The sequence below is a fragment of the Lonchura striata genome, chromosome 35 (genome assembly GCF_050655825.1).
Source record: "Lonchura striata isolate lonStrDom1 chromosome 35, ASM5065582v1, whole genome shotgun sequence".
NCBI classification, from domain to species: domain Eukaryota; kingdom Metazoa; phylum Chordata; class Aves; order Passeriformes; family Estrildidae; genus Lonchura; species Lonchura striata.
In genome coordinates this window covers 3,530,416-3,557,943 of record NC_140737.1, presented here as the reverse complement: position 1 = coordinate 3,557,943, position 27,528 = coordinate 3,530,416, and the positions used below count along the sequence as shown (strand labels likewise).

The window sequence follows — 27,528 nt, the reverse complement described above, 5'->3', positions numbered from 1 at the left end:
AATGACACATTATTGTATGGAAGTGTGGGGGGGGAAACAAATTAGGGGAGACCATTTGTATTGGCCGGTATTCGGGTCCTTTGAAGATTGGATTTGTCAGGCTCTAAATATATATGTTAACTCAAAGGAAGCCTTTGATTCAGAAGAGAGCGAATATGCTTCCCTGTGGACAGTTGGGGAGACAAGGACAAAACTATTTGCCTTATCAGCCAGGGAAAAGAACAAGAAAAACAAGGAGGAAGATAATATGCCCCCCTACGTTCCTCCTCCATATATTCCTCCACTCCCACCTCCTGCTAGTCAAAATATATATCCCCAGCTGCCTGCGGACCCGGTTGGCCCCGGGGTCCCCACGGCTCCTTCAGACTCTGATGATGAGGCAGAGAGTGGAGGAACAAGGGAAAACAATCCTAGGGTAACTAGAAGTCAGACTAGGAAAAAGGAACAGGAATTAGGGATGTTTCCCCTAAGAGAACAAAGCATTGGTATGATCCCGAATCCCCAAGCGGGACAGGAAGGTCAGCCACCCCAAATAGCAGGGGTTGCCTATGTAACTGTGCCTTTAGACTCTGGGCAAGTCAGGGACTTTAAGAAGGAAATGGGACATTTGTTGGACGATCCTCTAGGAGTGGCAGAATGGTTGGACCAATTTTTGGGGCCCAGTGTGTACACATGGGAGGAGTTACAGTCAATACTAAGGATTTTGTTCACGGCACAGGAAAGGAGGATGATAAGGGAAACGGGTATGAGGATATGGGATGACGAACACCACGAAGGACCCTTAGCAGATATAAAGTGGCCCCTACAAAATCCCCAGTGGAATAACCAGGATCCCTTGCATCGCACTCACATGGGTGATTTGCGAAACATCATCATTCAGGGAATAAAACAATCAGTTCCGCGGGGGCAGAATGTGAAGAAGGCTTTTGGATTACAACAAAAAAAAAAGATGAGGATCCCATGGAATGGTTAGAGCGCTTAAGGAAAGCCTTCCGCTTGTATTCTGGGATAGACCCTGATACCCAGGAGGGAGAGGCGGTGTTGAAAATGCAGTTTGTGGCAAATGCATGGGTAGATATTAGGAGGAAACTAGAAAAGTTGGACGGATGGCAGACTAGAGGATTAGAGGAGCTCTTGAGGGAAGCGCAGAAGGTTTTTGTGAGAAGGGAGGATGAGATGGCTGTAGTTGTGCGGGAAGGGCCTAACCCTAATTTCCGTGCAAGGAATGTAGAACAAAGGGAGAATCGGGAGCAGAGTTATATTTCTAGGGAAGGAAAAGAAAGAGGTCGTGAAATTGTCTGCTTCTACTGTGGAAAGAAGGGACATATGAAGAGGGGATGCAGACAACGGATAGTGGATGAGAAGGCCTTTAAGGAAGATTAGGGGTGTCAAGGGCTCTATTTGTTGGGGAAGAAACATCATAAGGAGCCCTTGGTAAAGCTTAAAGTGGGACCCCAACAACAAGAGATGGAATTTTTAGTGGATACCGGGGCTGAAAGATCCACGGTGCAAGCCTTGCCGCTTGGATGTAAAAAGTCATCTGACACTGTACATGTAATTGGGGCAAAAGGAGAGCCCTTTGAGGTATCTGTTATCAAGGATGTGATGGTAGAAACTGATTCCAAATTTGGTATAGGTTCTTTACTACTGGTACCTGAAGCAGATTACAGTTTATTAGGGAGAGATCTGATAATAGAATTGGGTATTAATTTAGAAGTTGTAAATAAAGAATTACAGATAAAGCTCTGCCCTTTAAGGGTGGAGGATGAAAAGAAAATTAATCCTGAGGTGTGGTATACCCCAGAAACGGTGGGGAAATTGCAGATTAAGCCTTTCTCAGTGGAAATAAGTGATCCTGGCAAACCCGTAAGAATAAAACAATACCCTATCCCAAGGGAGGGAAAATTAGGACTAAAACCTGAAATAGATAGGTTATTGGAAAAAGGGCTTTTAGAGCCCTGTGTGTCTCCCTTCAATACTCCCATCCTGCCTGTAAAGAAGTCAGATGGGTCCTACAGATTGGTGCACGATTTAAGAGAAATAAATAAGAGGACTTTGGCCCGGTTTCCAGTAGTTGCAAATCCATAAAAAGATTTAAAGGTAATTGAATCCGGACCACTAAGTAACTCCTGGTCTGCACAAGCTTGTGAATTATATGCAGTACTCAGGGCTTTAAGGTTATTAAAAGGAAGGCTTCAATATCTTCTGGTGACACCATCTCACCTAACAGGGGGGCAAAAGCAATTCTGATTGCTCAGCAACCACTGGATCACTTACTAAGGCATTTCTAAAAGACATAATTCCAATAAAAGGGATTGTGGAAGCAACAGACTCAGGAAGCAGAACTCATTTTACAGGAAAGATCCTCCAGGGGCTTATGGAAGCTTTAGGAATACAATGGGACCTCCGTAACCTCTTGGCAACCCCAGAGCTCAGGCTGGGTACAAAGAATGAAAGGGGAAAGAAAGAAACACCTTTGGAAGCTGGGGATAGAGACCAAGATGCCATGGGTATGGTTTTTGCCATTGGCTTGGGCAAGAAGAAGAGCCAGACACAGGGCAGATATTCAATTATTTCCCTTGGAATTGATCTCGGGAATTCCTTACCCTGGGAATTCTCCACCTAGTGCAGGGTGCAGATAAGGGATGCACATTTAAAGCAGTCTGTGGCCAGAATCCTGTCTCTGGTGCAATCTCTCCCCCAGGAAGCTGGGCTGGCACAGAGCCTGCCTTGGCACTTTGCTGCTGCCAGCATCCAAGCAGGACATGGGCTCTGCCTAAGGAATGCAAAGCAGCACCACTGGTGGCCAAGTGGCGTGGGCCATGCCAAGGGGCCCCGAGGCCAGAAACAGCCGCCAGCACAGCTGAACACGGGGGGACCCCTCAGCCTGGGCTCCAGGTCTCTGCAGCCCCGGAGATTTGCACTTCCCGCCTGCAGCAGGAGGATGGGAGGCCCCCCTGAGCCTGCACTGAAGGCAGCGCAGCAGCAGCCAGGGCTCCACAGCGGGGCAAGGCCCTGGGCCTGCCCACACATCCTCTGCTGAAATCCTCGGCCTGGCCACCCTCCTTGGGCAGCTCCAGCCACCGGGGCCAGCCCTTGCTGCCACTGCTGCAGCTTCAGTGCTCTCTGGGCCTGCACTGCCACAGCTGCTGGGGAGACACCGGGACAATTCCACTCTGGCTCTCACTCACACTCACACGCTGCCCTGCCTGCCAGTGCATCCATGGAAAATAGACCAGCTCATAGACTTGAACATTGTTAACCTTTGATTTCTCTACTCAGGCTTGCTTTGCCTTGGCCTTGGGGAAAGAAATGTTAAAGGTTTTGTTAAGGGATGTTACACCACTCACTGGAGATGAGTTTAACATCTCAACACACTGGGAATGGCCCAAAAGACACCCACAAAGATAACGACCAGCAGCAAAACATCAACCCCAGCAGCAAACAGCAACCAACACCTACCCCAGACACTGCCCCCGGCAGGGCTGCAGACACCTGGTCTGCAAAAGGCTGAGAAGGAAATCCAGCACTTCCCACCTCATTAACAGTAGAAGCAAAGAAATCCGGATCCAAGAGGAAACCAAATACTAAAAACTGCACAACTTGAAACTACAGAACATTAAACCAATCTATTTAGATTGCTTGAGACTGCACTACTTTGTGAAAAACCTAGTAAAACCCACATATAATGGAACGATTTTCTCTGCACACCCAGGTTATGTGAGGATGGAATGATTTCTGTTACACATCCTGGCCAGAATCAAGGAATGCCTTGATTCTAACACTAAAAAGAATAGTGAAGTTTTTCTTTTTCCTAAAGTTTCAGTGCAAAGTTTATAGCATTAGAGTATTTTTTTAATACTCATACTTCTATATAGCTGGTTATGTTTGGGTAAAGGAGGTAAGAATCAGTTTTTCTTCCAAGGGGAAGTAGAAAAAGCTGAATTACCTTGGGATTTTTTGTCTATATTTGTGCGTAGCTGTAAAAGATACCAAAATTTTGATCTGGGTTTTTCGAAGTTCACCTTTAGGCTGCATCACTAGAAGAGATTTAAAGGTGACCCCTAAACTCTTAAGCAGGCAGCCAAGAGAGGAGCTTTAGAAATGCAAATTAACACTGCTGGAGCAAAGTGGGGACAATGTACCTGGCTCTTCTTGCCTGGGCAGGAATTGGCTGATTCCCTCTGCCCCTCACCCCAAGCTCTGCCTGCTTGCACAGATGGAATCTGCACAGCTGAAGGCAGAGCCCATGCTGAGGGTCTCTGACTCTGCAACAGAAACGGCTGAAGCTGCAAAGGGAAACAGCAAATGGAGAATGTTGGGAAAACTTCACTAAAATAAGGGGGGGGTGATCATCCCTCTGCCCACTCCAACATCTGCTGTCACTGTCTGTGCTGTACAGGCTGTATCAGAGCACTGGGGTTTTTCCTATAACAAGTTCAGGGAGGTCAGCTGGAATTCAAGTATTTGAAGATGGAATAAGAAAAAAACACTCAGTTGATGCAACCTTAGCTTGCGGGAGCACCCAAAAATGGGGAAAAGTATTGAATGGCCACCAGAACAAATCCTACAACACCATGGACCAGCCACTGGGAACCCAAACCAATTCATATCAGGAGACAGAGAAAGCTTTTATCATTTCAATGCCATCATTTGATTACAAGCTGTCCTTGAAAGAAGAACCAAACAGACAGCTCCAGCTCCTGACCTTCCTGCCGACCAAGGCACTGAAATGAGGAACACAACATTTCACCAGGGGATGGGATCAGATTATCTGTTAGCAGAAAAAGGAGGAGTTTCTGGAAAGCTAAATTAATCAAACTGCCGTTGGCAAAGAGATGACAAGGGAAAAGTGCTGAAAAAGATAACAAAGGAAATAGGAGAGAAGTTTCTTTACCAGTCCAAACATGGAAAGGATGGGAATGGGGCAGGCTTTTGTGGCTCCCAGGCACACCAAGGGTTGAAGGAATGCTGCTTCTCCTCTTCTGTGCTGCAGCAACTCTCATCTTTTTACCATGCTCCACACCTTGGCAGTGCAGCTCATCCAGCAGCTGAGCCAGGGCATGCAGGTGGCAGCCAGGCCTCCTGATCCAAAAGCTACAAAAGGACAGGGAATGAGGGCACCAAGAATAATCCCAAAACCAAAGAGGACCCGGGAAGAACAAAACAGAGTCAAGGAGTGAATCTGCCTGGAGATAGGGCCGGGCACTTGCAGATAAGGGGAGAAACCATCAGTCCCAATAAATGTTACAAATTGACCCAGACGGCTGCTCAAAGTCCCGCTACATTCCTGAACTTCGAGGAGAAGAACAAAGACTTAACAGAGCCATGAATATCGGCTGTTCTACAAAAGGAGGGTGCACATTAACGAGGACAGGCTCCGGGTGCATCGGGAAGTCGGAACCTTCCAAGGAACTCAGCCGGTGGGCAAAGGCAGAGGGAAATGCGGCCGGGAAAATGAGGATAAAAAGGAGGCTGCGGGCTACAAGCACGGCAGAGAGCGCACGGCAAATGCCCCACGGCCTCTGCCCCTGCTCGGCAATAAAGTCACTTTGACAGGACTCCTCGCTCTCCCCCGGGCACACAAACCTCCGGCGACGGGAATTTCCCCGCCCGCTCCCGGCCGCGGGGCAGCCCCTCTGTCCTACCCACAGCAGCCGGGCCGAGCCAGCGCTGCTCCGGCAGCGGCTCCTGCCCGGCCCCGGCGGGAAGGAGACCGCGGGCAGCCGCTCCCGCAGCGCCCTCAGCCCGGGGCCGGCACGGGCCGGACACGGCACCGGCGAGCCGCCGGAGCCCCCTGCCGCCCCCTCCGCCCGCAGCCAGCCCCGAGCCCCCGCAGAGCCCAGCGCGGCTCCCACCTGCGCCGGGGCCGCCTCCGAGCTCCGCCGCCGCCGCCTCACCGCGCTCCGGCCGCTGCCGCCGCTGCCGGGCCCGCGCAGCCGCTCGGCCAATGGCGGCGCTGCGCGGCCACGGCCGCCCTCAGCCCGCCGCCGGGGCCGCGCCGCGCCCCGCTCCACCAATCAGCGCGCCGCAACCGCGACTGACGGCACCGGCGGCCAATGGCAGCGAGCTCGGGGCGGGCTCTGCGCACGGCCCCGCCTCGCCCCGCGCTCTCGGCGCCCCCGGGCTGCGTGAGGGGAAAGCCGGAGATGAGCAACAGCCCCGGCACGGGCCCGGGCCCGAGCCGGGATTGAGCTGCCCACACAAACAAACTTCTCCGCGCCTCCCGCCACGGCTTTCCCGGCCCTGCGCCTCCCGTGCCTCCGCCTCTGCGGGAAGCCCAGGAGCCTCACTTCTCCTGCCCCTCGTTAGCGCATCCGTGCTTCGCTTTGATTTCCCCCAAAAAGGGAAACCTGCCCCAAGCCCTGTGGGTGGGTGGGGCAGGGGAGAGATTTCTGGCGGAAAACTCCAAAGACTGGGAGCAGGAGAAGGAGAAGTCAGTGCAGAGCCTTAAATGCAGCTTTCCCCACGCCTCCCTGCTCCCAGCTGCACCTCCTCCCCCGGCAGGGCAGGAGACAGGGAATGGGGCCATGCTCAGCTCATCCCCCGGGGCTTCTCCCTCTGCTCAGGGACAGGAGTCGTTCCCTGCTGCACCCTGCGCTCTCTCCCGGCCGAGACTTCTCCAGGAACTTCTCGGAGCGGAGTCCATCCCCTGGGCACAGCCCCCTCCGAGTGCTGCAGCGTGGGTCACTGTGCCACGGGCTCAGTCCTGCCAGGACAGGCTGCTCCAGCGGGGCCCCTCTGCCCGCGGGCTCACAGCCTCCTCTCAGGCATCGCCGAGCTCCAGCCCGGCTCCTGCAGGGGCTGCAGGGGATCTCTGCATCCCCATGGACCTGCAGGGGGATCTCTGCATCCCCATGGACCTGCAGGTGGGTCTCTGCAGCCCCATGGATCTGCAGGTGGGTCTCTGCAGCCCCATGGATCTGCAGGTGGATCTCTGCAGCCCCATTCTAATATATGTTGTGGAATAATTCGTTCTTATGTAAAATATACATCAAGTCAGTTGTGCTTGTACAAAAAGATTCTTAAAGTTTTAAATGACCAGTGGCTGCAGCCGGGGTGGAGAAATCACAGTTGGCAGAGAAAGATGGACTTAATTTAGAAATGAAAAAAGGTGGCTTTGTACAGAGATGGGTCCTTTCCGGGGAAAATCCAGCAGACACCCAACATGAAAAATGCATATATGTTAGTTTAATTAGTAGTGCTGTATTAACATTTTAATAGCATGGTAAATGTAGTTTCATAGTTAAAATGAAGCTTTAGTAGTTAAAACATAAAATATCTATGTGGCTTTTCTTTTAAGGCATGAGATACTCGCTTTGAGGTAACCATCACAGAACACCTAAGTCTTCCAGTGAATAGGAAATTATGGCTTTCTTATCAGAAGAAGCAAATTTCTTCACCCCTTGCTCAGACTCAAAGACGCCATGGAGATTAAAGGAAACACTTGTCATATAACAGTCAGAGTGTCTTGTTTTAAATAGAATGTATGCATAACCATGAAGGATATATGAATATGCAATAGTGTAATTTTAAGGGTGATCCCTTTGTTCACAAAGTATGCATGTTGTGGCTTAAGTTCCCAAGAGCATCCAGACATCCTTAAGTCTTTGTTTTTTATTGTGTTTAATTGTCCTAACTCTAAATTTTTATCACTCTAATTGTATTAGTATTTTAATAACTATGTTATTATTATTAAAATTTTCAAGGCCAAGTGATTGGCGTTTTTCACAACTATGGTGGCAAAGATGGTTTCTAACACCTCTCTGCCGGGGCCTGAGGAGAGTCAGGGTGAGGAAGACGGGTCCTGCCCTATTTAGGCAGCCTCGCTCTGTTCCCCTGGTGTGTGACCACAGACACAAGTTATGATCCATGGGCAAAAGGAGACAATAAAACAAAGAAAAGGGAAAGGATTCCCTAAACCCTTGGTAATTAGCCCCTGAGACTAAAGTGTACACGAAGAACCAAGACCCAAGGACAAAGGACAGGTGAGTATTTGTTGGGATGGGGTGGATAAGGGGGGAATGAGTGATTGCTGCAGTCTCTCATGCTGTGTTTTGTCTTTTTCGTGAGAAAAGCAGCCAGTAAAGAGACCAAGGGAGTGATAAAAAAGAGAGAATCCCCCCCACCCCGGGGAAACTGGGACTGGGTCTTAGGGAAGAAGTGGAACCTCGTGGAGAGAAGCCAAGAGTTTTCCTGGCAGTGGAAAAACAGGGGAAAAAAAATTTTAAAAAAAGAAAAAAGAAGGGGCCCCAAAAAATTCTGCTGGATTGAGGGATAAGTGTGCCCAAGAGCATCCAGGATTAAACCTGCTGGGTTGAGGGATTTGCATTCCAAGAGCACCCAGGGTTGCCAGATTGAGGATATGCCCACGGGGATCTGGGGTTGGACAACAGTAACATTAACACCTAAAATTCTGCTGGGTTGAGAGACATCCAGGATTAAACATGCTGGGTTGATGGATTAACATTCCATGAGCACTCAGGATGTAGATATGTAATGTAGACTGTTTGAAAGTGAAAGGTATCTTCTTGTTGTATGTGAGAGTGAGTGAAAAATAAAAGTGAGTAAATGTAGATTAATGGAAGTGTATATAATGTAGATTGTTTATTTTGAGCTTTATCTCGTTGGAGGGAGATGGATTGTGTTGAATGGCATTGTGAGAGAAAGGACTTTTTGAGTAGTTGAAAGAAGGTGGTATTCAGGTTGTTAGAGAAAGTGGGAAACAGAGGCAGAGGACTTGTGAAGAAACGTGAGGAATGGACTATCACATCTAAACTGGTGACACCAAATTGACTTTCAACCAGGACTGGGTGCAAATGGTTTGGGAAGACCCACATGATCCAAGGCAGGTACAAAGAATAACACCTAACTGAGAAATAAGGCAAAGCTTGCATCACTGGTTCTAAGCCCTGCCTGAATAAACCCTGAGCCGCCTCCGACACCTCCTTGGCAGAGGAACACTGCCACTTCAAACAGGAGGATCGGGAGTGTTTGAGTCAAAGAGTTCTTATAGTCTGGCCTTAGCCTGTGACTTGTACAGGGAAGAAAGGAAATTGCCATCAGTGCTATACTGTATACTTTATGTGATTCATCCCAATACTGGACACGCCAGCTGGGTTACAAGTGAATGTTCAAATTATGGGAATAATTGGTGTTGTATCTCACAAAATCTATGTTCTTGTTGCAAGAGGTATCAGTACTGAATCAATTCCCAATACAGATAGAACTCAAAACAACTGAAGTAATAACTCTGTTTTGTGGATGGGAATTATTAGTGCCTGTTGACTGAGAGATACCTGAGGAACAATGTGAAACCACAGTTAAGGAGTGTCAAAAAGGACTTGCCTAAAAATATCAGTAAAAAGGAGTGACAAGGGAAACAGAGGGTAAGCCTGGATTGAGCACTGTACTCGCCAGCGAGAAGATCACACGTACCTGCTGTGGGCAGCAACCCCACAGGCAGGGGAGGTGGGGGTATAAGCCATGCCAGACCTCTGTCATTCCTGTTTCTGTCTCTCATTTGTTGTCTTTTCCCTTCTGAGATAGCAGCAAGATCGTGTCACAAATGTTACAGAAAGTGTTACATGGAAAGAAACCAAAGTTCCTTTTTGTTACACACACCCATGCCAACAGCCACAGACTCACCCAAATTGAGTACCTGCAGGCAAAATGGGGAAAAATATTGGATTACAAGGAAATTAGGAAAATGTGATAATAGATGGGGCATCGAATGTCTGAAAGGAGAGAGATGGATTTGCTTTACATTTGATCTTAGAGATATAGTCCAAGATTTGGTATAAAGACAATTAATAAACAAAAAGGTGAAACCAGCACAGCAATCTAGCTCTGTATTGACTCCAAATTATATACTGCATCATATTATAGGCCTCCACGCTGTTATAGAGGAGATAACAAACAAAGCTGCTCAGGCACTGGAATTAATATCAAATCATAAAGGCCAAACAAAAACTGCAATGTACCAGAATAGGTTGGCTTTAGACCATTTATTGGCTAATGAAGGGGTGTTTGTGGAAAGTTTAATATATCAGATTGTTGAAAATAGATGACAACGGGGAGGTCATCCTAGAAAAAAACAACCCAGATACCAATCCAAAAATGGGAAAACAGTGTTAAAAACTAACTAGTGGGGTAATGTATTGAGGATGGGATGGTGGAAGAAATGGGGATTCTTCCTTTTATGTATTACAACTGTTATAAATGAAAGTTTGTCTAGACAAATTAATATGAAAAAATAAAATATTTATTTTGCAATCAAATTCTACCTAGCCAGCCACAAGGAAAGAACAGAGTGGAGCCTGGGGTCGGCCCTGGTTGTGCAACAAAGAGGTCAGCCTCATCAGAGGTTTTCCTCTATGCCCACACACCTCCATCCTGGCACAAGCGGTTTTTATAGGGAAAATTCTGCCTGAGGCCAAGATTTCGGCAGTCAGTCTTCTCTTCAGAGTCCACATGTTAATAAGATTTTCTGCTTTGGTGATGAGGGAGAACAATTCAGTGTCTGGAGTTTGTTGAATCCCTTGATGAAATTTACGGGAGGGAACGCTGCATTCACCTGTGTCTGCCCAAGGATTTCCATGATATCCATCTCGGGTCCTTCAGGCAAGGATCAGCACCGGGGGTTCCTGTATCTCCCCAGCCATGGCCCATCTCCTGGGGAGCCGCACCTTCTTACTTGTAAATCAGTTTCCAATATACACCCGGTCTCACCTGCGAGGGTCAGGGGGAATCCTAATACAAACGTGTAGAGTGTTAGAGTGTTCTAACAAATCTAACAAATATTCAATATCACATATATCATATTAGAAATGGCACCAATTATATCTGCTACATATAACAGTATGGTAAATGTAGCTTTGTAGATAAAATGAAGCTTTAGTAGTTAAAAAAGAAACTATGTATGTGTGTGGGGGGCGGGGGGTTTAAGGAATGAGATACTCGCTTCAAGGAACACGCAAATTCTCCAGAGAAGAGCAATTTATGGTTTTCTTATTAGAAGAAGCTGATTTCTTCACGCCTTGCTCAGACTCGAAGACCCCGTGGGGATTAAAGAAAACAGTTGACATACAACAGGCAGAGTTTTTTGTTTCAAATATAATGTATGCATAACCATGAAGGATATATGAATATGCAACAGTGTATTGTTTTAGGGGTGATTCCTTTATTCACAAGGTACATTCCTCTTGGCTTAAGTACCAGAGAGCATCTGGACCTCAGATATTCTTTCTTTTTTATTGTCTTGTAATTGTCTTAACTCTAAATTTTTATCAGTCTAATTCTATTCCTATTTTTTCACCATTTTATTATTATTAAACTTTTAAAATTCTAAAAACCAAGTGATTGGCATTTTTCACAAATTCCTATCAGGAGACAGAGAACCCATTTATCATTTCAATGGCATCATTAGATTAAAAGCTGTCCTCGGAATAAGAACCAACCAGACAGCTCCAGCTCCTGACCTTCCTGCCGACCAAGCCACTGAAATGAGGAACACAACATTTCACCAGGGGATGGGATCAGATTATCTGTTAGCAGGAAAAAAAGCAGTTTGAGGAAAACTAAATGACTCAAACTGCTGCTGGCAAAGAGATGACAAGGGGAAAGTGTTGAAAAAGATAATAAAGGAAATAGAAAAGCACTTTCTGTATGGGTCCAAGCATGGAAAGGATGGGAATGAGACACGGTTTTCTGGCTCCCCGGCAGACCAGGGGTTAAACGTTGGGTGTCTCCTGGATTGTCCCCGGAAAGCGCCCATCTCTGCACCGAGATACCTTTTTTCATTTGTAAATTAGGTCTTTCTTTCTCTGCCAACAGTGGTTTCTCCAGCCCCGGCTGCAGCCACTGGTCATTTAAAACTTTAAGAATCTTTTTGTACAAGCACAACTGACTTGATGCATATTTTACATAAGCACGAATTATTCCATAACATATATTACAATGGGGCTGCGGAAATCTCCCTGCAGGTCCATGGGGATGCAGAGATCCCCTGCAGGTCCGGGGGGATGCAGAGACCCACCTGCAGGTCCAGGGGGATGCAGAGATCCCCTGCAGGTCCATGGGGATGCAGAGATCCCCCTGCAGATCCCTGGGGATGCAGAGATCCCCTGCAGGTCCCTGGGGATGCAGAGATCCCCTGCAGGTCCATGGGGATGCAGAGATCCCCTGCAGCCCCTGCAGGAGCCGGGCTGGAGCTCGGCGATGCCTGAGAGGAGGCTGTGAGCCCGCGGGCAGAGGGGCCCCGCTGGAGCAGCCTGTCCTGGCAGGACTGAGCCCGTGGCACAGTGACCCACGCTGCAGCACTCGGAGGGGGCTGTGCCCAGGGGATGGACTCCGCTCCGAGAAGTTCCTGGAGAAGTCTCGGCCGGGAGAGAGCGCAGGGTGCAGCAGGGAACGACTCCTGTCCCTGAGCAGAGGGAGAAGCCCCGGGGGATGAGCTGAGCATGGCCCCATTCCCTGTCTCCTGCCCTGCCGGGGGAGGAGGTGCAGCTGGGAGCAGGGAGGCGTGGGGAAAGCTGCATTTAAGGCTCTGCACTGACTTCTCCTCCTGCTCCGAGTCTTTGGAGTTTTCTGACAGAAATCTCTCCCCTGCCCCACCCACCCACAGGGCTTGGGGCAGGTTTCCCTTTTCGGGGGAAATCAAAGCGAAGCACTGATGCGCTAACGAGGGGCAGGAGAAGTGAGGCTCCTGGGCTTCCCGCAGAGGCGGAGGCACGGGAGGCGCAGGGCCGGGAAAGCCGTGGCGGGAGGCGCGGAGAAGTTTGTTTGTGTGGGCAGCTCAATCCCGGCTCGGGCCCGGGCCCGTGCCGGGGCTGTTCCTCATCTCCGGCTTTCCCCTCACGCAGCCCGGGGGCGCCGAGAGCGCGGGGCGAGGCGGGGCCGTGCGCAGAGCCCGCCCCGAGCTCGCTGCCATTGGCCGCCGGTGCCGTCAGTCGCGGTTGCGGCGCGCTGATTGGTGGGAGCGGGGCGCGGCGCGGCCCCGGCGGCGGGCTGAGGGCGGCCGTGGCCGCGCAGCGCCGCCATTGGCCGAGCGGCTGTGCGGGCCCGGCAGCGGCGGCAGCGGCCGGAGCGCGGTGAGGCGGCGGCGGCGGAGCTCGGAGGCGGCCCCGGCGCAGGTGGGAGCCGCGCTGGGCTCTGCGGGGGCTCGGGGCTGGCTGCGGGCGGAGGGGGCGGCAGGGGGCTCCGGCGGCTCGCCGGTGCCGTGTCCGGCCCGTGCCGGCCCCGGGCCGAGGGCGCTGCGGGAGCGGCTGCCCGCGGTCTCCTTCCCGCCGGGGCCGGGCAGGAGCCACTGCCGGAGCAGCGCTGGCTCGGCCCGGCTGCTGTGGGTAGGACAGAGGGGCTGCCCCGCGGCCGGCAGCGGGCGGGGAAATTCCCGTCGCCGGAGGTTCGTGTGCCCGGGGGAGAGCGAGGAGTCCTGTCAAAGTGACTTTATTGCCGAGCAGGGGCAGAGGCCGTGGGGCATTTGCCGTGCGCTCTCTGCCGTGCTTGTAGCCCGCAGCCTCCTTTTTATCCTCATTTTCCCGGCCGCATCTCCCTCTGCCTTTGCCCACCGGCTGAGTTCCTTGGAAGGTTCCGACTTCCCGATGCGCCTGGAGCCTGTCCTCGTTAATGTGCACCCTCCTTTTGTAGAACAGCCGATATTCATGGCTCTGTTAAGTCTTTGTTCTACTCCTCGAAGTTTAGGAATGGAGCTGGACTTTGAACAGCCGTCTGGGTCAATTTGTAACATTTATTGGGACTGATGGTTTCTCCCCTTATCTACATGTGCCCGGCCCTATCTCCAGGCAGATTCACTCCTTGACTCTGTTTTGTCCTTCCCGGGTCCTCTTTGGTTTTGGGATTATTCTCGGTGCCCTCATTCCCTGTCCTTTTGTAGCCGTTTGTGGATCAGGAGGCCTGGCTGCCACCTGCATGCCCTGGCTCAGCTGCTGGATGAACTGCACTGCCAAGGTGGGGAGCATGGTAAAAAGATGAGAGTTGCTGCAGCACAGAAGAGGAGAAGCAGCATTCGTTTAACCCCTGGTCTGCTGGGGAGCCGGGGAACCGTCTTTCATTTCCATCCTTTCCATATTTGGACCAATTCATAAACTGCTCTCCTATTTGCTTTGTTAGCTTTTTAGCAGTTTTCTCTTGTCATCTCTTTGCCAACATCAGTTTGAGTCACTGAGTTTTCCACAAACTCCTGTTTTTTCTCCTAAGAGATAATCTGATCCCATTCCGTGGTGAAATGTTGTGGTTTTCAATTCAGTGTTTTGGTCGGCAGGAAGGTCAGGAGCTGGAGCTGTCTGGTTGGTTCTTATTCCAAGGACAGCTTGTAATCTAATGATGCCTTAGAAATGATAAATGGGTTCTCTGCCTCCTGATATGAATTGGTTTGGGTCCCAGGGCCTGGCCCATGGTGTTGTAGGATTTGTTCTGGTGGCCCTTCAATTCTTTAGCCCATTTTTGGGTGCTCCCTCCAGCCGGGGCTGCATCAATTGACTGCTTTTTTCTAATTACATCAGAAATACTTGAATTCCAACTGATTTCCCAGAACTTCTTCTAGCAAAACCCCCAGTGCTCTGATACACCCTGTACAGAATAGACAGTGACAGCAGATGAGTATCTCATTCCTTAAACCCCTCCTCCACATACTTAGTTTCTCTTTTAACTACTAAAGCTTCATTTTATCTGCAAAGCTACATTTATTATACTATTAATATATTAATACAGCACAACTAATCAATATGACATAAGACATATAGTAACTATCTGCGTAGAGCCATATAATATGCATTTTTAACAAATTTGTTGGGGTTCCCAGTGGCTGGTCCATGGTGTTGTAGAATTTGTTCTGGTGGCTGTTAAACTTTTCCCAGTTTTTGGGCTCTGCCTCAAGCTGGGGCTGCATCAACTGACCCCGTTTTTCTTATTCCATCATCATATACATGAATTCCAACTGATTTCCCTGAACTTGTTATAGCAAAACCCCCAGTGCTCTGATACACCCTGTACAGCACAGACAGGGACAGCAGATGTTGGGGTGGGCAGAGGGATGATCCCCCCCTTATTTTAGTGCAGTTTTCCCAACATTCTCCATTTGCTGTTTCCCTTTGCAGCTTCAGCCATTTCTGTTTCAGAGTCAGAGACCCTCAGCATGGGCTCTGCCTTCAGCTGTGCAGATTCCATCTGTGCAAGCAGGCAGAGCTTGGGGTGAGGGGCAGAGGGAATCAGCCAATTCCTGCCCCAGGCAAGAAGAGCCAGGTACATTGTCCCCACTTTGCCCCAGCAGTGTTAATTTGCATTTCTGAAGCTCCTCTCTTGGCTGCCTGCTTAAGAGTTTAGGGGTCACCTTTAAATCTCTTCTAGTGATGCAGCCTAAAGGTGAACTTCGAAAAACCCAGATCAAAATTTTGGTATCTTTTACAGCTACGCACAAACATAGACAAAAAATCCCGAGGTAATTCAGCTTTTTCTACTTCCCCTCGGAAGAAAAACTGATTCTTACCTCCTTTACCCAAACATAACCAGCTATGTAGAAGGATGAGTATTAAAAAAATACTCTAATGCTATAAACTTTGCACTGAAACTTTAGGAAAAAGAAAAACTTCACTATTCTTTTTAGTGTTAGAATCAAGGCATTCCTTGATTCTGGCCAGGATGTGTAAGAGAAATCATTCCATCCTCACATAACCTGGGTGTGCCGAGAAAATCGTTCCATTACATGTGGTTTTTACTCGATTTTTCCCAAACTTGTGCAGGCTGAAGCAATCTAAATGCACTGGTTTAATGTTCCGTAGTTTCAAGTTGTGCAGTTTTTAGTATTTGGTTTCCTCTTGGACCCAGATTTCTTTGCTTGTGCTGTTAATGAGGTGGGAAGTGCTGGATTTCCTTCTCAGCCTTTTGCAGACCAGGTGTCTGCAGCCCTGCCGGGGGCAGTGTCTGGGGTAGGTGTTGGTTGCTGTTTGCTGCTGGGGTTGATGTTTTGCTGCTGGTCGTTATCTTTGTGGGTGTCTTTTGGGCCATTCCCAGTGTGTTGAGATGTTAAACTCATCTCCAGTGAGTGGTGTAACATCCCTTAACAAAACCTTTAACATTTCTTTCCCCAAGGCCAAGGCAAAGCAAGCCTGAGTAGAGAAATCAAAGGTTAACAATGCTCAAGTCTATGAGCTGGTCTATCTTCCATGGATGCACTGGCAGGCAGGGCAGTGTGTGAGTGTGAGTGAGAGCCAGAGTGGAATTGTCCCGGTGTCTCCCCAGCAGCTGTGGCAGTGCAGGCCCAGAGAGCACTGAAGCTGCAGCAGTGGCAGCAAGGGCTGGCCCCGGTGGCTGGAGCTGCCCAAGGAGGGTGGCCAGGCCGAGGATTTCAGCAGAGGATGTGTGGGCAGGCCCAGGGCCTTGCCCCGCTGTGGAGCCCTGGCTGCTGCTGCGCTGCCTTCAGTGCAGGCTCAGGGGGGCCTCCCATCCTCCTGCTGCAGGCGGGAAGTGCAAATCTCCGGGGCTGCAGAGACCTGGAGCCCAGGCTGAGGGGTCCCCCCGTGTTCAGCTGTGCTGGTGGCTGTTTCTGGCCTCGGGGCCCCTTGGCATGGGCCACGCCACTTGGCCACCAGTGGTGCTGCTTTGCACTCCTTAGGCAGAGCCCATGTCCTGCTTGGATGTTGGCAGCAGCAAAGTGCCAAGGCAGGCTCTGTGCCAGCCCAGCTTCCTGGGGGAGAGATTGCACCAGAGACAGGATTCTGGCCACAGACTGCTTTAAATGTGCATCCCTTATCTCCACCCTGCACTAGGTGGAGAATTCCCAGGGTAAGGAATTCCTGATATCAATTGCAAGGGGAAATAATTGAATATGTGCCCTGTGTCTGGCTCTTCTTCTTGCCCAAGCCAATGGCAAAAACCATACCCATGGCATCTTGGTCTCTATCCCCAGCTTCCAAAGGTGTTTCTTTCTTTCCCCTTTCATTCTTTGTACCCAGCCTGAGCTCTGGGGTTGCCAAGAGGTTACGGAGGTCCCATTGTATTCCTAAAGCTGCCATAACCCCCTGGAGGATCTTTCCTGTAAAATGAGTACTGCTTCCTGAGTCTGTTGCTTCCACAATCCCTTTTATTGGAATTATGTCTTTTAGAAATGCCTTAGTAAGTGATCCAGTGGTTGCTGAGCAATCAGAATTGCTTTTGCCCCCCTGTTAGGTGAGATGGGGTCACCAGAAAATATTGAAGCCTTCCTGCTCAGGACATTTCAGTGCCAGGCTCTTACAAGCACACACAGCTGTGCCAGTTGAGCTGACCATGGGGGGTAACCTGCACTTTGTCTGATTCCCTTTCCTCAATAACAGCGTGTCTTGGAACTCTTTTCCCTTCTGCTGCCCTTGAAGAGCCATCCACAAAGACATTTTCTGCCTGAGGCCAGGCAATGTCTCCTGAACCTCCCCCAGGCTGGGTCTGGAGCTGTGTCACTTGAATGCAGTGCTGGGTTTCTTCCCAGCCCCTCTGTGGACTGTTCAAACAGGAGGCTGGGTTAAACCCTTCCCCTGTCCTCAGTTCTGAATCCTCCTGTGCTCCTGTTGAAGTTGTGGCTGCACAATTCTGCAGGCAATGAGGCCACTTTGGCCACTGGGCGAAACATTTTGGCCCAAGAATTCCTTTGGCATGGCCCTGTTGAACATTCACCTACAATTCCAATTTCTTTTCTGAGTCTGGAAGAGCCACAGCTGCAGAATCAATATTTTTAGGTTTTCATTTTCTGAAGTTTTGCTCTCTTTCTCCTGTCCATACCACAGCATGGAGGCTGTCTGGGGTCAAAAAGTCCTACAATGTTCTGGCTGGAACAGAGAATCCTCAATCCAGGCTGTGTAATTCTGTATTAATCCTCAAAATTGTTTCAGGTCCTTTTTGGTGCTGGGATATGTTACTTCTTAGATTGCCCAGACCCTCTCTAGGTAAATCCACCAGGAATCTTCAGTCCAAATATTTCCAAAATATTTAACCATTTTCTTCTCAATTTGCCTTTTTCTTTTTTATTTTTCCAGATACTCAAAAGATGTTTTTTGCCAGGAAATTCAGCCATTTCACAGGGGCTTTGTCTAGCACTTGTTCTTGTCCTCCTCATTGGAGCCATCGGATTCCCTGACTGGCAGGATAGGAGTGCTGTAGGGAGACATCCCTGGCTCCAAGGGCCCTGCCTTTAGCAGGGACTCCATACCAGGCTGTGAGCCCTTCCTTCCCTCCCCTGGAACAGGGTGTTGCTTTTAGACACCACTTGTCCTGGTTGCTTCCAAGTAATTTGGAGAGGCTCCACATCAAATTTTCCCTCTTTCCATGGGGCTGCCCACACCTCTGGGTTCCCTTCAGCACAGGCCTTGCCAGACATTTGACACAAAGGTACAGCAGCAATAGCCTCTGTATCACCTTTTACAATATTCCAATGCCACCATCAAATTCCTTCCTAGTTAATTACAATCACAGTAGGAAGAAAAATGAATTAGTTTATTTCAAATCTATCCTCCACAGCTTGTAATAATAATTGAACAAATGATACCAGCTCGGCTTTCCCATTTATTCCCTTAATAATTAAACATTCCTTTACAATTTTCCCTCCTTAGGTGTAAGATTCCGAGTGGATGGAGAGGCCCCTGTGTCCATCAGGAGAGGCCTCCTCTGGATGCAGACCCAGCCTGAATGTTCTGCAGGGCTCCAGTGTGGTGGGTCCCCGGTGGGATGGGAGCTCAGAGAGCCCTGACAATCCATGTCCATGCAGGGGTGGACTTGCTCCTGCTGAGGGTGCTGCTGTCTGTGCTTGCAGTGTCCTTGTGGGCTGCAGCTGGAGCCCTGACTCCTTCCCAGGGGCTGTTTGGGTGGGCTCTGCCCTGGCCAGGAGGGCAATGCCTCTGCCAGGTGCTTGTGGCCGACCCCGTCATGCCCTGGGTGCTGGGGCCCCCTTGGGCCCTGGGGTTGATCCCTCAGGGGCTGTGGGAACTCTGCCATGGCCTTTGCCTTCAGCTTGGCCTTTTGCTCATCCCTTCTTGCCTTCAGCTGCTGTGCCTTTGTGCCCAAGTGCTGCAGGGCCTTCTTGTGCCACTCCTGCAGCCCCGGTCACTGCCTGTGGGTGCTCATCCTCTGAGAGCTGCTGAGCTTTCTGCAAAACCTTTCCTTTCTGCAGGGACCCAAAGCAAATCCTGAACAGCAAATCCTGATCCTTCCATGTGCACTCTGCATTTCCCAGCTGTTCCTTTGTTTTCCCCCCTGTGCTCAGGGTCCCTGCCCAGCCCGTGTGGCAGAGCCGGTGCCTGTCCTGCCGCAGTGTCCAAAGGCGGCCCCCCCGGCGGGCAGGGCCGGCAGCTCCCCGGGGCCGGGCAGCGGCCGGGGCGTCCCGCAGCCTCCTGGGGGCCGGGGGCCACTGCCGGCCCTGCCCGGGGCTGGTGGGGTCAGGCAGCGCCCGGCGCTGAGCCCCGGCTGCCCCACAGCCCCGGCCCGGCCCCGCAGCTCCCCACAGGCCCCAGCCCGTGCTCCCGGTGCCGCACCTCTGCGCCCGGTGCTGCCGCTGCCACCGCAGAGAAACCCCTGGCATCCTGACCTCCTGCTTTTACTCTCCTGGAAACCAGGGATGGAAAGCATCTGGATCAGCTGGCAAATTCTGGAAAAGACCCTGCTGGATAACATCCCAAATATATTTCTCTTCCTCCTCTTTTTCATCCTCCTTTTTCTTACCTTATAGATTCTTCCTGCTGCTTCTTGTCTGAACCATATTGCTGCCCACTCCCCTTCACCCGATCCCTTCCCAGCACACCAACGCCATCCATAGACTACTGTCCAAATCCCTTCTCCACTTCCCTTCTTGCCCCCCTGGGTGTCCATGTCCTTAATTACCTCTGGGAGAATATGCAAACTACCTCAGCATTCTCCCAAGGGACCCTTCAGAGACATTTTGGGATCATCATCCCTTTGGCCAGGACCCCTCCCTGGCTTTCCCTTTTCTCCCCTCCATGGGTGCCCTGCCATGTTCACTCCCCGAAGATCCCGGGCACTCACTGATGAGATTTTCAGTGCTCTCTCCCTGCTGACTCTTCACAGACCCCCTGATGTGTCACTCGTCTGTCTCCTGGTCATTCCCGGGCCCCAATCAATCCCCGGTGCCGCTGCCAGCCAAGGGAGCCGATCACCCAAAGTGGGTGAGGCACCTTCAGCTGCACTCCCTGCCCGCCGCCCCGGAGGGTGGAAGGAATTCGGAATGAACCCCAGGTTTTGCAGGAAAATTGACATCACCAGAGGATTCTGTCCACAGAGCAGACAGGAGTACTGTAAAAGTAATTTCTTTCCTAAAAATGGGAGAGGCCATGGGACATTCCCCATGGGATCTCTCCAACTGTTGGAGGACACAGCCTCCTCTTCATCCTAATTCTCCTGGCCACATCTCCCTCTGCTTTCCTCATTGGCTGAAGCACTTGAGAGGTACAGACTTCCCAATCCACCTTCTATATACCCCCTTCATATTCGCCCCACTTTTTTATTTGAAACGATATTCATGGCTCTGTTAAGTCTTGTTCTTCTGGAGGTTCATGAATTGAGCAGGACCTTGTCTGAATAGCAGTTTGTGTCATCAACTGATAACATTTTCTGAAACAGATGGCTTCTCCTGTCACTTCCTTATGTACAATTCTCTAGCCCTATCTCTGAGCATATTCAGAGCATCTGTTTGTAAAGACACTTTCCTGTTGTTCCTTCCATGGGGTCCCCCGTTTGTGGGACATCCCCCCTGGAGCAGGGTGTCCCCTCTGTGCTGCAGCCCCAGGGCTCGGGCAGAGCTCAGCCAATCAGAGCCCGCGGCGCTGATGACTCACCAGTTGCCAGGCAGACTCGCAGCTCCCCGCGTTCCCCACCTGGACCCACCTGCGCCCCCCCTCGGCCCCATGGCCCCGCGAGGGGAATTTGGGGAGGTGGGAGTGGGGCAGCGCCAAGGCCGGGCCCCCCCGCGCTGTCCTGGCGGGAGCGGCTGCAGTGGGGACCGAGTGCGGGCGGGAGCGGCCGAGAGCCCAGCGCTGCCCCAGCCCGACCTGCCCCAGCTCCATCCCTGCCCCTGCGCTGGGATGCTGTGGGTGTGGGGGGAAGAGGGAGCCGGCAGTGGGTGCTGGGCCTGGGGGCAGGAGGAGAAGGGAAGGAAAAGGAGGCTTGAGGAACAAAATAGTCAGACGATGAAGGTGGCAGGAGAGGGTGGGATTGTGCAGGAGAAGGAGGAATAGCAGGAGCAAGAGGAGTGTGAGGAAGAGGAGAGACTCAGGAGGAGGAGGAGCAGAAAGAGGAAGCAGCAGAAGGTTCCACCCTCCCCCCAGCCCCAGGAGCGCTGCTGCCCCCACATGCAGCAGGTGGCTGTGGAGGGTGATCCACGATTTTCATGGGTTGAATCTTGGTGTTTCTGAGCTTGCTTGGGCTAAATGTTGGTGCTTTGGTTTTATGTAGCAGCTAAATCTTTATGTTTTGGAGGAGGTTTTTGCTGAGCTGTGATGTTTGGGGAGATTTTGGTCTGTGTCTTGGAAGTTTGTGGGATTTTTGGGCTAAATCTTGGTGTTTTGGAGGTTGTTAGAGACACAAGATTCCCAATGACTTCCTGAGATGAATTTGGGCAAGGAGGAACCTCCAGTCTAAGGTGCTCTCCTCTTGTTTTTCCCTCAAATCAGGATTTATCATTGCCAGGGCATGGCTGGATGGAGGAGGAGGGAAAGCCCCGGAGATGCTGCAGGAGGAGGAGCTGCAAACCCAGCCCAGGGAGCTGCAGGGAGGAAAGAGCCCCCCTGAGCCAGGAAGGCGGGCGGAGATCCAGGCGGAGCTCGGAGCTGGTGGAGAAGCCTCATGGCAGGGAGAAGCCCCACAAGTGCTTGGAATGTGGGAAGGGTTTCAGCTGGAGATCCAGCCTGATCCAGCACCAGAGGATCCACACTGGGGAACGGCCCTACGAGTGTGGGGAGTGTGGGAAAAGCTTCAGAAACAGCTCAGCCATGATCCTGCACCAGAGAATCCACACCGGGGAGAGGCCCTACAAATGTGGGGAGTGTGGGAAGGGTTTCGTACAGAAATCCCACCTGATCCAGCACCAGATGATCCACACAGAGGAGAGGCCCTTCCGCTGCCCTGACTGTGGGAAGGCCTTCAAGCACAACTTCACCCTCACCATGCACCGGCGAATCCACACTGGGGAGAGGCCCTACGAGTGTGGGAAGTGTGGGAAGAACTTCAAAGACAGGTCTAGCCTCCTCGAACACCAAGTGATCCACACTGGGGAACGGCCCTATGAGTGCTTGGAATGTGGGAAGAGCTTTGGGTGGAGCTCATACCTGAGAAAACACCAGCGCATCCACACTGGGGAGAGGCCCTACGAGTGTCCCCAGTGTGGGAAGAGGTTTCGGACCAGCTCCAGTGTTCTAAGTCATGAGTGGATTCACACAGAGGAGAGGCCCTTCCGCTGCCCCGACTGTGGGAAGGGCTTCAAGGAAAACTCCCACCTCACCGTGCACCGGCGCTTCCACACAGGGGAGAGGCCCTACAAGTGTGGGGAGTGTGGGAAGGGCTTCATGCAGAGCTCAGCCTTGACCCGACACCAACGGAGGCACCACTAAAGGAAGCCCTATGAGTGCCCTGAGTGAGGGAAGAGCTTGAAGTGAGGGAAGAGAGTGAGGGAAGAGCTTGGTGCGCTGCTGCAGCTCCATCCCCCATGGGAGGATCCGGGCTGGATGATCCCCAGTGACCCCCGTTGGGCAGAGCCCTGGTGCCCCTGTATGGGGAATAAAACAGAGAGTAAAGCAATGGAGCTGATAAAGGGGCCCGATATCTGAGGCCTGACTGAGCAGAAACTGTGGGAGACACAGACACACTTGAAGTCTCCCTGGGCAAGAAGTGACCAGGCAACATGGTGTGAGTCTTTGTGATAAAATAAATGTTCCCAGGTTACTGGATGTCACGAAGAATGTGTAACCAATGGGAAATTGTTACCAAAAACAGAGCCCTCTATAAGCACCATACAAGTCAATCCCTGTATAAACACCTGGTACACTCAATAAAATTGGCTTTGTTCTAAACTCGGATGTCCCCGTCTCTCCATGTTGGATAACCCTGTTGTGGGTGATCCCCGTTGGGTGGGGGAAGGTGCTGGAGGGATTTCTTTCCCTTCTCCTGGTGCTGCCGTGGTTTGGTTGGTAATAAATTCCCTCCCTGTGCCCAGGCCGGGTCTGTTGTCCCCGTGCCGGTGCTCGGGGCGGGATCTCTCCCGTTCCTTCTCTGCACTGCCGGGCCTCTCCTCAGCCAATGAGAGAACGCGGTGGAGAAGAGTCAGCCAATGAGAGCGAGCGGGGCTGATGACTCACCAGTTGCCGGGCAGACCCGCAGCAGGCAGTGTTCCCCACCTGGACCCGCCCTCCCTGCCCAGTGCCGGCCCCGCCGTGGGGTCCCCCCAAGTCCCTCCCCAGTGCCCCCATGAACTGGGCTGGGTTTAACTGGGAAGCTTTACTGGGAACACTGGGAGCAGGCGGGGAAGGACAGAATGACAGCAGGACTGGGGGACACAGGACCCCCCCAAAATCAGCGTGGGGATGGAGCGGGGGTCCCAGCCGGGCCAGGGGCCATGGGGAACGGCTGCGGCCGCCGGCGGTTCAGGAACTCTGTGGGCAGAGAAAGGGGGGTGACATCGGGCTGGGGGCCTTGGGTGGAGCATTCACATTCAGAGGGAGGGGGAACACGACCCCCCGGGACCCCCCAGACTCTCTTGCACAGGTAGAACCTGATTCCCAGTGCCAGGAAGACGAAGCCCAACTTGGGAGTCTCCCCTCCTGTCCCTCTCAGGATCCCACAGCCTCCTTCCAGCCGACCCCTCTGCCCCAGGACCCCGAAAACCTCTCCCAGTCCCTTCCCAGCCTCACCAGTATTCACCCAGACCCCTCCCAGTCTCTTCCCGGCACAACCAACCTCATCCCAATCTCTGCTTTTCCATCCCCAATCTCCATCCAACTCCTTCAGGCTCACTCTTTTCCTTCCACTTAAACCATGCGCCCCCAAAATCCCTGCCAGTGCCCACCAGGACCCCCAGAACCCACTCCCACCCTCTCCAGTATCCTTCAAACACCTTCTTAGCCCTTCCAAACCCCTAACCTCCTCTCCCAGTTGAAACCAGACTCTCTCCAACTCCCTCCCAGTTGCTCCCAGCACATCCCAGTGGCTGTCACAGCACCCCCAATTCCTCCCCTGTACCCAAGTGCCAGCTCAGGGGGTGCTCCAGGCTGACGTGCTCCACCTGGCAGGTGGAGGTGACCCTGGCCCGGGTTGGGGTTTCCAGCAGGACCAGGAGCTGGTGGGTCCAGTCCCCGTTGGGGACCACGTCGGTGGCCACCACAGAGAGCTCCTGCTGGCCCTGGAACCACCTCAGCTGGATGGGAGCAGGCGGCTGGGGCCGGGCCGGGAGCTCGAGGGCAGCAGAGAGATGGAAACGCTGGGGGGCACTGGGAGAGTGTGGGTGTAATAAATAAAATGGTCTTTGTTCATCAAAATGAGTGTTAAAGGAGATAATTTGAACTGAGTAGGTAATGCAATTAGCATAGAAGACTGTGTAACTAATTATATACAAGTTAACTTTTAGGCCAAGTACAATCTGCAAGGAAGATGAGGAGAGTTCATTCCTATGACCACCAAGGGCAGAAAAAAAGACCCCCAGCGACCAATTGCACCGGCGCAGAGTGCATTGAGAGAAAATACGTCAACTGGAAATAAAAAGGGACTATAAAAACAAAAAGGTCAAAGGGGGAAGGTGCTCCGTGGCAGAGCAGAGGCTCCCCGGCCGCCCAGCGCTGTTCTTTTGCTTAATACTGCTTGCTTAATAAATTCTTGTTAATTGATTTATCTATAATTAGCCTCCCCAGTTGAATTTGTCCATAACAAATTTGGTGCCGTGACTCGGATAAGGGTGACCGGGTGGGAATTCCTAATCAGGGAGGCGCCCCGCTGCCTCTGCAGCGGCCCTGGTGCAGGCTTTTCCTTCCCAGACCCTTACCGACGAACCCAAATTCGGTATTGAGCACAAGGGATACCGGTAACCCCGTAATCTTTGTGCACGAAGCCGGGCGAAGACGCAGGACAGCGTGAGTATAAAAGTGGGGATCCGCTGGGTTGGGCTGGGATCCCAGGACATAACGCGTGAGACGTCCTTGTAGGACGAGGCACGGGCAGAGCTCTGAGTAGTGCGGTTTGCAGAGCCCGTGAGGGGCTGGGCACCAACAGGGGCCGCGAGTGTGTGTGTGCCTGAAGGTGTCCTGGGAGATGGGACAGAGGAAAAGCAAGCCCTCTGCTTCCATGGGGACGGGGACCCGGTAACGCTTCCCCAGATCCCCCCTGACAGTCCGTTAGGTCTAATGATAAAATCTTGGGATGAATATCCTTCGAGGAAAGGAAAGGATAGAGCAAAAATGATACATTATTGTATAAAAGTATGGGGAGGAAAACAAATCTGTAATGATAATTTATTTTGGCCAGTGTTTGGAAACTTCAAGGACTGGATTTTCCAGGCATTAAACATTTATGTAAACTCTAGAGAACCTTTTGATATGGAAGAGAGCAAGTATGCTGCTGTCTGGATAGTGGGGGAAACAAGAGCAAAACTTTTTGCCTGAAGCACCCAGGGAGGGAAAAAGAAAAATAAAAAGCCTGAGGAAGTTCCAACTGCACCCCCTCTACCATACATACCTCCTCCTCCTCCACCCCCACCAGCACCACCCACAGTCTACCCCAATTTAGATCAAGGGAGAGATTTTGATAACCAAGAGGTAGAAATTCCAGAGCCGGTCCCTGAGGAAAATCGCTGCGTTACTCGTAGTCTAACAAGGGGGGAAAGAGAAAGGGAAGGGCAAGCTCTATATCCATGAAGGGAAGTAGCTTTGGGAATGATCCCTAACCCCAGTGCTGGTCAGCAGGGACAACCAACCCAAATTCTGGGAATAGGTTATGTGGAGGTACCTCTCAACTCAGGAGATGTGAGGGAGTTCAAGAAAGAAATGGGAGCATATGGGCCAAATCTTAAAGGAATTTTCTGACCCTATAGCCTGGGACTTCCCATGTGAACAAATTCAGAATCCAGCTGAGGTGGCAAAGTACCTGAAAGATAAATGCCATGATAAGTCTAAGGAGAAAAAGATCATTGCAGTGAGCCGGGCCCTGGCATGTGCTTATCACACCCTGCTAGATACTGTAGGGCAGCAGACAGAGGAAGGGGGGCAGGGAGATAAATCAGCAGCGATCCCAGTCACTCAGGCTGCAGCCAACAGCCCCGGCTGGAAGCCAGCAGCTAAACCAGACAGTGAGCCTAAGCCAGCAGCTAAACCAGACTGTGAGCCTGAGCCAGCAGCTAAACCAGACTGTGAGCCTAAGCCAGCAGCTAAACCAGACAGGGAGCCTAAGCCAGCAGCTAAACCAGACTGTGAGCCTGAGCCAGCAGCTAAACCAGACTGTGAGCCTCAACCAGTGGCTGTTGCTATGAGCACAATGGGCCAGTGATGCCTCAGGCCATCAGGGCAGAGATGCCACCTACAAGTGGGCACGAGACCAAGGGGTGGATCTAACCATGGACAGTGTTTCTCAGGTGATCCATGACTGTGAGACCTGTGCTGCCATCAAACAGGCCAAGCAGGTGAAGCCCCTGTGGTATGGTGGGCGGTGGTCCAAGTACAAGTATGGGGAGGCCTGGCAGATTGACCACATCACACTGCCCCAGACACACCAAGGCAAGCGCTACGTGCTCACCATGGTAAAAGCCACCATTGGATGGTTGGAAAGCTACCCTGTGTCTCATGCTACAGCCTGTAACACCATCCTGGGCCTTGAGAAGCAGGTCCTTTGGAGGCATGGTACCCCTGAGAGGATTGAGTCAGACCATGGGACTCATTTCAAGAACAGCCTTATCAACACCTGGGCTAGGGAACATGGCATTGAGTGAGTGTACCACATCCCAAACCATGCCCCAGCTGCAGGCAGAGTGGAGAGGCACAATGGACTGTTAAAAACCACCTTAAAAGCATTGGGTGGGGGATCTTTCAAAAATTGGGAGCAGCATTTAGCAAAGGTCACCTGGTTAGTTAACAGCTGAGGTTCCACCAATTGAGCAGGTCCTGCCCAGTCTGAGCCCCTGAATATAGTAGATGGAGATAAAGTCCCAGTGACACATGCCAGAGGTTTGTTAGGGAAATCAGTGTGGAGCAATTCTGCCTCAAGTACAGACAAACCCATTTGTGGGATTGTCTTTGCTCAGGGACCAGGTTGTACATGGTGGATAATGCAGAGAGATGGAGCAACACGATGTGTACCTCAGGGGGATCTGATTGTGGGGTGAGACTCATGGCAAATATCACTGTTTGCTGGATGTTGCTGCCAGTGTCTGTACATGAAAACATACAGACATGAGACAGAAGGAAATGTGTGTCAAAGGTTTGAGCAAGTGAAATAGAAGGAAATGTGTAAGTGTCAAAGGTTTGAGTAAGTGAAAGAAGTTTTTACTTGATGGAGTTTTTA

At 51.5% G+C, this 27,528-nt stretch overlaps 1 protein-coding gene across 1 annotated transcript; it reads left to right on the top strand.

The window, feature by feature from the left end:
* Positions 1-12,958: 12,958 nt before the first annotated feature.
* On the top strand, positions 12,959-23,055 carry LOC146764269 (uncharacterized). Its single transcript, XM_085565326.1, has 2 exons — positions 12,959-13,133; positions 21,666-23,055. The coding sequence occupies exon 2, from the start codon at positions 21,693-21,695 to the stop codon at positions 22,599-22,601; it is 909 nt and encodes a 302-aa protein (XP_085421452.1). The 5' UTR covers positions 12,959-13,133; positions 21,666-21,692; the 3' UTR covers positions 22,602-23,055.
* Positions 23,056-27,528: the final 4,473 nt, after the last annotated feature.